The sequence below is a fragment of the Equus przewalskii genome, chromosome 24 (assembly GCF_037783145.1).
Source record: "Equus przewalskii isolate Varuska chromosome 24, EquPr2, whole genome shotgun sequence".
In the NCBI taxonomy this organism is placed as follows: domain Eukaryota; kingdom Metazoa; phylum Chordata; class Mammalia; order Perissodactyla; family Equidae; genus Equus; species Equus przewalskii.
The window spans coordinates 5,195,459-5,208,879 of NC_091854.1; the positions used below are offsets into that span (position 1 = coordinate 5,195,459).

General features: G+C 37.6%; 1 protein-coding gene across 13 annotated transcripts in view; it reads right to left on the bottom strand.

Moving 5' to 3' along the window:
- TLCD4 (TLC domain containing 4) overlaps positions 1–13,421 on the bottom strand; it is a 102,221-nt gene that overhangs the window by 15,316 nt on the left and 73,484 nt on the right. For all 13 annotated transcript variants that reach the window (XM_070592582.1, XM_070592580.1, XM_070592585.1 and 10 more), the window contains one exon: positions 6,292–6,365. In XM_070592582.1, the coding sequence (XP_070448683.1) occupies positions 6,292–6,365 (74 nt within the window). The remainder of the gene's footprint in view (positions 1–6,291; positions 6,366–13,421) is intronic.

Genomic DNA, 13,421 nt, shown 5'->3' on the forward strand with positions numbered 1-13,421 from the left:
GGTTGTCTGGAGGAAAATCCCTTGGAAAATGATTTCAATTGTGAGCTAAACTATCTGCTTTTTCCATGTAACACCATTTTTACTTGAAAGAATGACTGACAAACTATGGTTATTTAGACTTGGGCATATGGCAGGCATTTTCTCAAAAATGAACAAAATGAGCTTGTCAAATCAAGAAAAGCAACTGACAGTATTCACTGCCAATAACAAAATTTGAACTTTCAAATGAAAATCAGAATTTTGGAAAATCCGTATCTGCCACTGCAAGTCTGACAGCCTCCCAATACTTACAGACTCTCCTAATAAGATCAATGGTGATACTAATTAATGTGGGTTTTTTATATTATCTAATAAATGCATCAACATTTGGAATCCCTACATAACTCAGTGAACCAATATTTTCCAAATGACTAAGGCATGATGATCCAAAATCATGCTTAGGTAAAGATTCAAAGCACAGGAGAGACCAGCAGACTTGAATGTTGACTGTAGGAAAGTTCATTGGTATGGTTTCAGATTCCACATTTAACTAACCTTTAAGAAACTATCTCTTGGTATATCTTGGTGTAGTATTAAAGAAGAATATCCACAATCATTTGAAAAGGCTACTAAAATACTCCTCTCTTTTCGTACTACATTATTAACTCTGAGAGGCCAAATTTTTCTCATGTATTTCAACCAAAACATTTCATAACAGACTGAAAACAGAAGCAGACGTGAGAATCCAGCTGAATTCTATCATGCTAGACATTAAAGAGATTATCAAAAATGTACAACGGCATTGTTCTCACTAAAATTTTTTCATTTTGGCAATGTAGTTATTTTTCACAAAAAACCATTACGTTAACATGAAATATTATTGTCAACATTAAATGAACTAATAAATATTTTTTAACGTCTCAGTTTTAATTTCCAATCTGGTAATTGTCGACAGATGTAACACACAGAGAAAAAGAAGTTCATTTAGGTCCTCAATAATTTATGAAATCAACAAGTTTGAGAACTACTGTTTTACACCATTAATAAATGCCAGCACCTACTTTCCTGCCCTTTCTCACAGAATGTCTTACCTTACTCACTCGTTATTTTATAATTTTAAGTCTTATTTTCTCAAACGTAGACATGATGTCAGATGCTATACTTGAAGCTCCCTGAAGGCAGGGCCTGGGCCACTTAGGTGCTGAGGAGGTATGCAATATACACTGAGTTATCACGTTAAGGAGCTTAGTTACAAAGTTTTTATAAGGTAACTAATTTTAACAGGAATTCATAAATACGTCCTCTTAACAGGTGAGGGCATTTAGGCAAGACAGAAGTTATCACCATTAAATTATTTTTCACAAAAGAAATCTGATGCATGAGCATAACAGCAGCAGAAATTTAATGGAAGAGCAGGTGCCTCAGCACTATTTCAATTCTCTTTTACTCCATACCCCACCACACGCATCCCATGTGCCTTCTTAAATTACACAAGGGTTTAAAACAGAGAACCTAAAAATACCACAAATTATAAAGAAAACAACTATGGAAAACTCTAACAGTGCTTAAATAACTGTGTTCAATTTTGTTATAATCTTCTTGCTGCTCCATTATATCATCATTTCTTGTTTGCATTCCAACCCCACTTCTCATTTTCTTAATTTAAAAAAACTTAGAGCTTTTACATAAGATATAGTATAACTTTTTCCTATAAAATTAAAGAATAAACTCAACTATCTCTAATCTCATGATTTTTCATAAAGAGTCTCAAACAAAAAACAAATCGAAGTTCCTCTAAGTGTCAAAGTTAAGTTTCTCCTGCTTTCAGTCTCATAATCTGAATCAGATTCAAGAGACAGAAGCTGCTAAAACTTAACTGATCATCTCTTGGGAATCATTCATTCAAAAAGCAATCAAATGGCTACTGTGTGCCAGACAATGTGTGAACACTAGACCATGCAAAGTTTAACAAAATTTGGCCCTTGACTTAATGAAAGGAAGAGATAAAGAAGAAACAGAAAAAAGGGAAAGAACTTTACAACAAAATACATTCATCGTAATGGTATAACTGTATGTCGCTATCATGGAAGCACAGGGACACTCAACCCAGCCAGAAAGAGATGGGGTTTAGTGATGGAAATGATCCTTGGGCTGAGTCTTGATGGATAGAAGAGCCAGGAGGCCTTTCCAGTGATGGGCAAGCTGGAGTAAGAGGAGATTTTTGAGGGAAGATGTGGCAGAAAGAGACAAAACAGCTCCACGTGGAGAGTTTTCTGTGTCACATTAAAGAGTCCGTATTTTATCCTGGAAGCAGCAGGAGCCACTGAAAGGATTCAACATTCAGCTGCATGTTCATTGTTGTGTTTTAGGGAGGTTACCATGGAAGATAATAATACAGAAGGGAGGGGAAAGGGGAACAGGACTGGAGGCAGGGAGATGGCGTAGAGCAGGGATCAGCAAACCTCTTCCATAAAGAGCCAGATAGTAAGCGTGAAATGATAGGCTTTGGAAGCCATATAGTCTCTGTCTCGACTAGTCAACTCCGCCATTGTAGTACAAAAGCAGCCATGGTAGACAGATAACAATGGCTGTGCTCCAATCAAACTTTATTTAACAAAAACAGGCAGCAGGTTTGGCCCTCGAGCAGTAGTTTGCTGACCTCTGGTCCAGAACAGCACTATTCAAAAGAAATTTCTGCCATAATGAAAATGTTCTATAGATAGACTACCCAATTCAGCAGCCACTAGCCACACGGGGCTAGGAAGTACTTGAAATATTATAAGTTAGACTGAAGAACTGAATTTTTGATTTTATTTAATTTTAATTAAATTAAATGTAAATAATCACTTGTGGCTACTCTATTGTGCGATACAGGGTTAGAGGCCGGTACAGTCTAGGTAAGAGATGATGAACCAGGGCACTGGCAGCAGAAATGGAGAGGAGGTGGCATAGGCAAGAAATATTTAGGAGGTGGTAGCTAGGACCTGGTAATGGACCAAATATGAGTGAGGGAGAAACAGTCAAAGATGATTCCCACATGTCCAGCAGAGGTAACCGAAAGAATGGCTGGGCCACATGCTGAACGAGAGAATCTAAGAGAATACAGAAGGAAATACGTTGCATTCCATTTTAGACATATTGAATTTGATGTGCCACCTGGAGGAGAAAACTCTTGACTATAAAACAAAGAAGTAGGTAATATTAAATATGTTCTTTTTATAGAGAAAGTGACTGTAGTACAGGGATGTTAAAAAAAAACTTGTTCAAGGTCATAGCAAGTAAGTGGTAGGGCTGAAATGCAACTTGAGTTCATCGGATTCTAAAGCTTATGCATAGTCCAATACACCAAGATGAGCAAATAGGTAATAGCTGAAACCTTAAAAGTAGAAGAACTCACCCAGGGAGAAGTACAGGGAAGATCCAGAAGAGAGCCCTGGAGAACACCAGTATTTATGGCAGTGTCTCTTACGAAGAAGATGGAGAAGGGGTGGGGAGAAACACAAGAACCAGGTGAGTGCAGTGCTGTGAAAGCACAGGGAGTTGGGCATTAGAAGAAGGAGTTGATCAACAGCATCAAGTCCACAGAGAGATACACTAAGACAGGCACAAACAGAGTTCTTTGGATTTTAAAACTGGAAGTCTAATGAAACTGGAAGCCTCTAATGAAAGAGTTCCAGCAAAATGACAGAGGAGGAAGCCTGATTTTAATGAGCTAAAGAGCAAAAAGATATGACAAAGTGGAGAAATCAAATATAAGCTATGCACTTCCAGTGTTTACTGGGTTTTGGCATAGTGAAGATACACTACATTTAGCACTTACTGAACATATAATGAATGACAAGCACTATGCCAGGCGCTCTATCTATACAATCTCATTGAATCTTCACAATACACTGTGAGGCCTGTAGGTATCATTATCTTTGTTTTATAGATAAGAAAACTGAGGTTCGGAGAGGTTAAATAATCTTCCACTCATACACAATGGTAAGTGGGAAAGCTTGGATTTGAATCCAGATCTTTTAACTTCAAAGAAGACACTCTTTCCTGTATACTTGCACATTATCAGAGTCTTGGAGGATTGCAGAAGAATTATTTCTCAAGAACATCTAAATGGCTAAGCACAAGGAACAGATTATCTTCTTGAAAAAAATAAGATTACAACACGTGAAAAACTGGCAAACAAAATAACACCCTATAGAAGTACTTGGGAAAGAAAAGGTTAAGCAACAGATCTGCAGCCATTCTCCCCTGTATTGGGGTGGAAGGATCTCCACCCCCTTGGCAAGGAAAAAAAGACAGAAAATCAGGCTAATTGCCTGGTAAACAGACTAATGATAGATCTCCTGATAAACAGACCAATGGTATCTGTAGCAGGAGAGTCTTCTTCAACGGAAGACCTTTAGCAGTCTAGGATTGCTTATGGTAAATGAACTTGGAATGTACGGATTTATGGGGACTGACCCATCGGGGAATGTTACATAAGTTATGTAACCATCTGAGTATTAAATAGAGATGTTTCATAATCAAGAGAGCTCCTTCTACATCAGCGATGTGAACTACACATACTTCTTAGGACCTCATAGATCACCTTATTTGAGTATGTCCAATGGAAAAAGGACCTAGGGAGCTATGTTGATAGTCCTGAACATCTCCCTGCCAGTGACGCGTGATTACCCGTATCCTTGAGATTATCACTAAGGCTTGATACAGGGTATGTTCTCCAACTCACATGATTCTGATGTGACATTACCAATTCTCTAAGTTTTCCCTGTACCAGGTCACAGAAGGCTCCATGTATTCATGGGAGCCTTCCCTGGCTTTGGAAGTTTGACCTAACACTTGAAAGGCAGGTAAAGTTTTCAAAGATGGAGGGGAAATGGAAGATATGAATAAAAGAAGAAACGTGAGAACAACCCACAGCTGCACAAGAGAGTAAGGGTACAAAACTGACTCCAAAGGGTACTAAGAAATAAGGCTGGAGATGTATGGAGCACATCACAGAGAACTCCAAAAGCTGGAGAAGAGTCTAACAGGATGTAGTCTTTATTAAGAAAATAAGGCACTGAAAGTGAAACATAAGAAAGATCACCTTGGTGGCACTGTGAGGAAAGGACTGAAGAGAGGGGGAATCTGGAATTAGAGAAGTCAGGCAGAGGCTATTGCAGTAATCACACCACGGAGATCCTGGGGGCCTAAACTAGCACCACGGGTATGGAATGAAAGGAACAGCTAAACGTTACACCAAAAAAATGTCAGCAGACTTTGCTGAATGACAAGATAAGGGTAATAAAGGATAAATAAATCCACTGTCAAAAACAAGAAACTACCTCCAGGAAGCAGAGCTTGATTTCCTCTCTCCCTCACTCCCTTGAGAGTGGGCTATACTTCATACCTTACTTTCAAAGAATAGAGTAAGAAGAAGGAAAATCTTCACAGTGGAGAAACCTGGCAAACACCACCTCAACCACGTGATGAAAGTTCACATCCCCTATGATATCACGTAGATATCATGTACCTCCTGAAAGGAAGTGATGAGAAGGGCACTACACTTTAAAGGGATTCCTTCCAAACACCCATAACCTCCAAGTAGCCATGAGAAAAACAGACAAAGCTAGACTGAGGGACATCCTACAGACAACTGGACAGTACTCCTGAACACTGTCAAGGTCATGAAAAACAAGGAAAGACTAAGAAACTGTTACAGACCAGAGGGGACAGGGAGACATACAACTAAATGCAATGTGGCACTCTGGATTGAATCCTGAAACAGAAAGAAGACACAAATGGAAAAACTGATGAAATCCAACATAGTCTAGAGTTCACTTAATGGTAATATATCAATGCTGGTTTCTTAGTCTTGACAAATGTTCCATGGTAATATAAGATATTAACAACAAGGGAAATGAAGTGAAGAGCACAAGGGAGTTTCTGTGCTACCTTTGAAACTTTTCTGTAAATCTAAAATAAAAAGATTATTTTTTTAAATGAGGGACTCAGATAATGTCACTATCAGAATTTGGGAAAAGGAGGAAGTTGATGTCAGGAATATGAACTGGACCCAAGATGAACTCAAGTATAATAAAGCCTTATCATCTTGCAAAGAGAGCTGAGTTCAAAAGCTAGGACCACCACTTGGATAAGTTTCTCTAACCTTTCCAAGGCTTGGTTTCCTCATTTGTCCAAAGGTTATAATAATCCATATCATATATCCTTATTTTTATATAGTAGCTTTAGGATCTTAGAAAAAAAATTTTCCCCAAACTAAAAATAAATAGCACAAATTTAAAATAATTAATGATAACAGTAACCTACCGCTGATTCACAAAAGGGCTGGAAAGTTCTGCAAGCAGGCGAAAATTCCCAACGTACGCCAGGACTCCATCCCTCTGGATGATAAACATAAAACACAATGTCAGGGATAACATTCTTATCAAAATACCGAAGAAACATTCAACAGCTTCTCAGCATAAAATAACAATTGATATCAAAACACAGCAAGTCTGCTAAACTGATTGGCTTCTTCATGAGAACTTATGTCATTAGCATACTACAATATTTTTAATAGACAGCATATTGTATACTTATGTTCACTTACGTAAATAATGTTCACTTACAAAAACAGATTTCAAGCACTTGTCTCATGTTAAACGAATCAAGTCTGTAAATAGCCATTATTAACAGCCTTCTCAAATTACTGTAGAAATATGATCAAAGTAGTGTGAATTTCAGAAGTTGAGGCATTTTATAGCAACTAAATACCTAATAGGAACTCATTTTATATCCATTAATAGAAGAACCTTAAAAATCTCAAAAGTCTACTTAACATTCTAAATAACAATATATAAGCCTGTGAGCAGATGCATATTTGCCAAATATAACAACATATGCTAAATCTTATCTATCACATTTGACCTGAAAATATATTTGTCAACCAAGATCCTAGAGCTAAAACACACACTTTTGGGAACCTTCCTGAATTTAGAAACATAACACCAAGTATAGTCCACCAATTTAATAATAGGAAAAGTATAGCAGAGTTAACAAGCATTAGCAACAAAACCAAAAGTATACATTCCAAAAATTGTATGTAATTAAAAGACGTTACTAGGTAAATGGAGTCATTCCAGCACTTGCAATTAAATAGAATTATGACTTTACACCAAAGGAAATAACCCTACCTGCCCCCAAAACATTAGATAGGCATGGAGCTTCAGAAGCATTTTTCCTACTGGTTATACTATGCTGCTCCCCAAATAGGACTAACATAAAGCAATAAAAAAAAATAACAAATGAGCTTTTTATTTGAAGGTTTTCAGTACCTCTCCATGTAAATTATTTTAGGGATTACAAATTCAGAGCTATATTACAAGAATTAGCTTTTCCAAGACTAATCTAAAACTTTTATAATCTCAAAGTCACGGTCCTTAGTGAAACTGAAATGTGTGATGAGGAAGAAGGAAGGAGGATGGGCAAAGAGACAAAGTCAGCAGGCAAGATGCACACTGTCTACAGCGGGGTGGTCAACTTTTTAGAGTCAACTGGGACACTGCTACACCAGTCCAAAAACACAGAACAATATATGAGAAATAATTATGCACATGTGTTATTACTTTAACATAAAACTATGAATAGGTGTTTATTTGAAATTACATATTTTTCTGTACTATTCACTTTTCTGTTAAACACTTTTACTTATACAAAACAATAGGACAAGTTAATAGTGGCAATTAGTAGTACTTAATAGAACTAATTAAATAAATAAAATGTATGAAAAAATACAATATTTTTATAATGTTTCTTTCTGCCCTTTTATTTAGATCTTTGTTGGATATTTAAATTTAGTAGGCTATATTGTATGCTTTTATGAAACATAAATCTAAGTCTTTTTAAAAGGAGAATGTAAATACAATAGGGCTAATTACATAAGCAGTTATTACCTATATTTAATAAAAAATAATGACATCTTTCTATCCATGATACAACAGGATATTTTTACTCTTTGTTCCCTTTCCCAATAATACTTGTCTGAACTGCCTGTGGCCTTAAGAATATACTCTTATTTTTTTTTGCAGGAGTAAAACATCTACAGTCAAATGTAAAATCCACTTTGACCAGTGGCTCTGCCCTGAGAATCCCACATGACAGGTATCAGTCCAACATGATGACCTCAAGCTAAACATTTTCTTAACAAAGGTGTCTGAACATAAAATACTTAAGATTTCACTTTCTAACAGTAGGCTTTTAGAGTTATAAGAATTCAGTCTCCAGCTCTCTCAAAATGTCCATCCACTTTATATCTACAGGCTTGTTTTGGTAGACTAGCTGTTTGTCTGTAAGGTCCTTTGCGTGTACAAGCTCATCATATAGGCTATCCATTTATAAAATAGCCATCATTTTTAAACACCCCAAAGCACACTGGATGGATTCCAAATAAGTTACAGTTCTAGTAAAGGGAGTCCTGTTTCATGTGGCTACTCTTTTCTGGTAACATTTTTTAGTTAAGAACTCAAAAAATGAGGCATCTTTTCACTGTGAGTTTTTGTGACAAGCCGCATATAATATCCATCAACTCAGGTACAGATAGTTCATGCTTTCCTAGCTCCTTATGACCTCCTCAACGATCACCAAACAGTTTGAGAAACGGTACGTAAATATGTTTTACTGTAATACTTTTTTGCATCCTCATCCTCAATTATTTCCAAATTAAAGAAGGACATTCTTCCTGCCTCACACTTTGAATGCACAGTTTCACAGCAGGCCATCATTTGCTGTCAACAATCATAGCTATCTTGTAGGCACATGTCCACAGAGGCCGTCTCCTTCCATTTCCATAAAGTCAAAAATCTTATTTAGTGCTTTTGCATGTTTTGAGGAAACTAAAGATGAGAAGAACTTTCATTATGAAAGCCTCAATATCAGAGGTAAGCAAATCACATCCCTTGTTAGTAGTGTTGTATGCCAGGTGTGGAAGACATTTAGCAGGTAATATCTTTCCATTGTCTGGTAAGAAGTTCATAGACTGAATGGAATTTGCCAAAGTTTCTATTTGCACTGTCTGCCAAAGGTGCAGAGAGATGAGCCGAGTCTAATTTGTATGTGAACAACATTTATGTTTTATGTAGTTTCTTTATAACCTTCATAGAAATCAAAAGTTCAATTTGAAGCTCCTAGGGAACCCCTTTCTGTTGCTGCAATTTGATGCATCATTTGATAAACCGTAGAAAGTATGACCGTGGGTAAGATCTGACAGAATCAACTCTCTAGTTTATACTGTAAGAAGCCAACACCTCTATTATCAAAATTTCCCCCTTTTTCACCTACAGGGTATTTTGGATGCAACTTCTGAATCAGGAAATGTAACTTTATTCAGTTTAATAGAGCAATCAGGGAACAATAAACTGTGTACATTCATGTGGTGTGTCCAAGCAAATTCAATGCCTGCTATTTTCAGCTGAGCATTAGTGTCTTTTAGGAAGATGAAAAAAATACAGATAGAGTAGATGCACTTGCCCGTCTCATTCCAGACTTGGGGAGATTCAGTCTCTTTAGGCGCTTTTACGCCCCTTCTCTATCAGGTTTGCTGGGGCTGCCGTAACAAAGTACCACCGACTGGGTGGCATAAACAACGGAAACTTATTGTCTTACAATTCTGGAGGCTAGAAGTCCGAAATCAGGCAGTGCTCCCTCTGAAGGTTCTGGGGGGGGGGGCGGATCTGTGCCAGGCCTCTCTCCTGGCTTCTTGCAGTTCTTTGGCTTCTGGCAGCCCAACTCCAATCTTCACGTGGCATTTTCCCTGTGTGTATGTCTGTGTCCGAATTTCCCCTTTTTATAACGGTACTAGTCATATTCCAAGCTCCTGGATATTTCATGGGCTTATTTTTAGTTTTGATGATTTGTTTAAAGTTTAGGTGAGTTTTTCCAAAAGAAGTGGTTGGAATATTTGAGTGAAGAAGAGGTCAGAAGAACGAGTAATTGTGTTCAAACGTAGACCATCCAAGTAAAATTAAAAAGTTGAACTGTTCTGCTTTTCTCTCCTACGATGATTTAATTCTGCAGTGAATAGGGTAAGGAAGAAGAACTTTGAAAATAGTGCACAACTAGAACATCACTCTTGGGGGAGACAAAAATGCAAGGGAAAATGTTATTTTAGTGAGATGTTTACTTGAGCCAAACATAAAAGTGTTAGAAACATATTTATTATTATTATTATTATACTTCATTATAATGAATTCATGTTTGTAATAAACATTCACTCTTGTTTCTCTCTCTCTCTCTTTTTTTTTTTTTTTTTGGTAAGGAAGATTGGCCCTGAGCTAACATCGGTGCCAATCTTCCTCTATTTTGTATGTGGGACGACTCCACGGCATGGCTTGATGAGCAGTGTATAGATCTGCGCCCAGGATTCAAAGCTGCAAACCTGGGGCCACTGAAGCAGAGAGCAGAAACTTAACCACTACACTACTGGGCTGGCTCTCACTCTTGTTTCTTTTTTTTTTTTTAAAGATTTTATTTTTCCTTTTTCTCCCCAAAGCCCCCCGGTACATAGTTGTGTATTCTTCGTTGTGGGTCCTTCTAGTTGTGGCATGTGGGATGCTGCCTCTGCGTGGTTTGATGAGCAGTGCCATGTCCGCGCCCAGGATTCGAACCAACGAAGCACTGGGCCACCTGCAGCGGAGTGCGCGAACCCAACCACTCGGCCACGGGGCCAGCCCCTCTCACTCTTGTTTCTTAAAGATAAATCTCCTGTTCATAACATTGCCTTTCTCCCCGCAGTTAAAGTCAGCTGTTCTTCCAATCTATTTTTCCTTACAATTTTCTTCTTCGGGTTAGTTGTTTTAAGTCTATGGCATTCCAGGTAACTATATCCAGTTTTTAGAGAATATGACAGCCTGGACGGACTGCTATAAAATATTATGAGTTAATGTGTTCCTAAGGTCAGTCAAATCTTTGCTAAATTAATTTCTTTCAAATAAACAGTTTTTCCAAAGAGGAGATCCAACACTGAAATGGTTTTATTTTTGTTTAATTTGCATTTTATATGACTTTTAAAATATTTTAAAGCAGATACCCCAAAGTCATGTAAAATATGGAAATAATATAGACACAATGGCCTTAGTCAATTAATCTTTAAAAAACAAATCTAAAAATTCCTCTCTAGTTAACTTTAAAAATACAAAAAATACATTTATGAAATATACTATGTCCAAGACTTTTTGAGAGTTTAAAAGATTACTTCTTCTAACTCTTTTCAAATTGGTATAGAATTAAAAGTAATTATTAACCAAAATACCAAATTAATATCACACATAACTTGACTTTATGATATTCTTTAAGTACTAAAAGTTACTAGTAAAAATAGTAAATTTTATATGTTTTCATCTAAATTTGGCCAAAATGCAATATCTCCACACTTTGAGGAAACCTTCTCTTGATTTGTAAAAAATTGGGCATAATATCCTGGCCTTTTGCCTAATTTCTCTTACCTCTTCTCAAAGAGAATGGTTAGTTCTCTCATTTCTAGCCCAGTGGTTCTCAAAATGTGGTCCCCAGAGCAGCAGCAGCAGCATCACAAGATTTGCATCTTCAGGGGGCCCCATTCCAGTCCTAGGGAATCAGAAACCCTGGGGGTGGGACCAGCAATCTAGTTTTAACAGGTACTCTAGGTGGTTCCAATATACACAAAAGTTAGAGAACCACTGTCCTAGCTTAGAGATGACTAGAGATCTCTAAGCCCTAAGGAAACTAGCTCCCTACTTCTCTGAAATGCAATTAGTGAATATTTATGAATGCCCCCATCAGACCCCCCCCCCCAGCATTATCAAGGTACACTTGCTAAATTCCTCTAGAAAAGTTTATCCTGACCCCTTCTCTTAACCCCTAGCTGGGTCAAGCGCCTCCACAGATCTCTCTGCTTGTCTGCTAGAGCACTCACCCCCTGCAAATATCTACGCTCCGTGTGTCTCGTTTACTGTTCTAGCCATAAAGCCTGGTGCAGAGCCTGGCCCCGTTTCCTGAGTTGAACCACTCCTGCTCACCAGTGTGAAGCAGGCAGAATCACTTCCAAAATCAAAATCCTAAGAGTCCTTCAGGCCTATTTCTGAGGGGGTAATAGCACCCTGATGAGACTATTAGTACTCCATTCTAAAAGAAAAGGAGAAAAATATCCAGGTTTTACTTTCGTAAAGAGATCAGAACTGAATTAAACTTGTTATGAGAAAAATGGTCTGACTAATCTCCAAACCTTGATATGTTTAGATTAGTGAAGCAAGACAGGGAAAAGTGGGCAGGCAAGTAAAAGAGGTAGGGGAATTGAGACCTACGTAACAGCTACAGGGCAGAAGGAAAACAGCTAGAAGCAGGTTATCAATGAGCACACCAGCAAACTATGGGCCCTTTGTTAGCTGCATGGCCTTGCGGCTGCTACTGACCTTCTCTAACCCCATTTCCAGATCTCCATAAATATGGTGAATACTTTTTAAAAGAGCTATTATTAGGAGTGTATGGCTGCCACCACCACCATCATCAAATGACAGAGTTAAAATTAATTGACAGACGGAAGTGTCTAATAATGTCAATTGATATTACCACTATATCCCAATACCGACGGTAGAATTTACACAAATGTTTATTGGCTAACTGACTACCAGAAATCTTTTAAAATCTTATTCTATTTGGGTACTTCATTATGATAATTAAGCAGTTAAGTCTGGGGAGGCAGGGATGGGTAACAGATGATCACGGGCCTGTGGTAGGGAGGCCAAGCTCCCGGGTGACTTTGGGCAAAGCTGACCTAAGCTTCTTCACTTTCTCCATTTGTAAAATGGGCATAATACCATCTTTATGACAGAACTGACACATGAATAAAATGAGATGCATATTAATGGCAATCAGAAAAAATATGAAAACAGAAAAAGCACTCAAATTTTTTTTAATTCTTTTAGTTAAAAGTGAAATTGAACTAGGTAATTTTTCTTACCATAATTATAAAGGAGATGAAATAAGCTTAAGAAGAAGTCCTAAAAAGGCCCATTCCTTCCTGCCTAGGCAGAAGTCTTTACCTCCCTGATACCTGGGTAACTACACAGGACTACGGGTCCAGCCTGAAATGATGACGAGGAATGAATAATAAGAAAGAGCGATGACCATCACAATTAGTAAAAACTGAATGTGGATTCACTACTGCTATTTTACTATAAAAGATAAATTATGTTAACAAATCACTCCTCAAAAAGGAGTTAATGTTACTTTCCAATTGCTGCAGAAAAAATCCAGTTTGAAAAGGTAAATAAACATTTCTAAGGGTAAACTCAACTGTTTTATACCTAACAGGTTTGCCAACTTTGTACCTCACTTTGCACAGCTATGTCGCCCAACCCAAACTTAACTCTGTTCACAGCTTTATCTTTATTGCCATCACAGTATCATAGGGTTGAAAAGGTCTC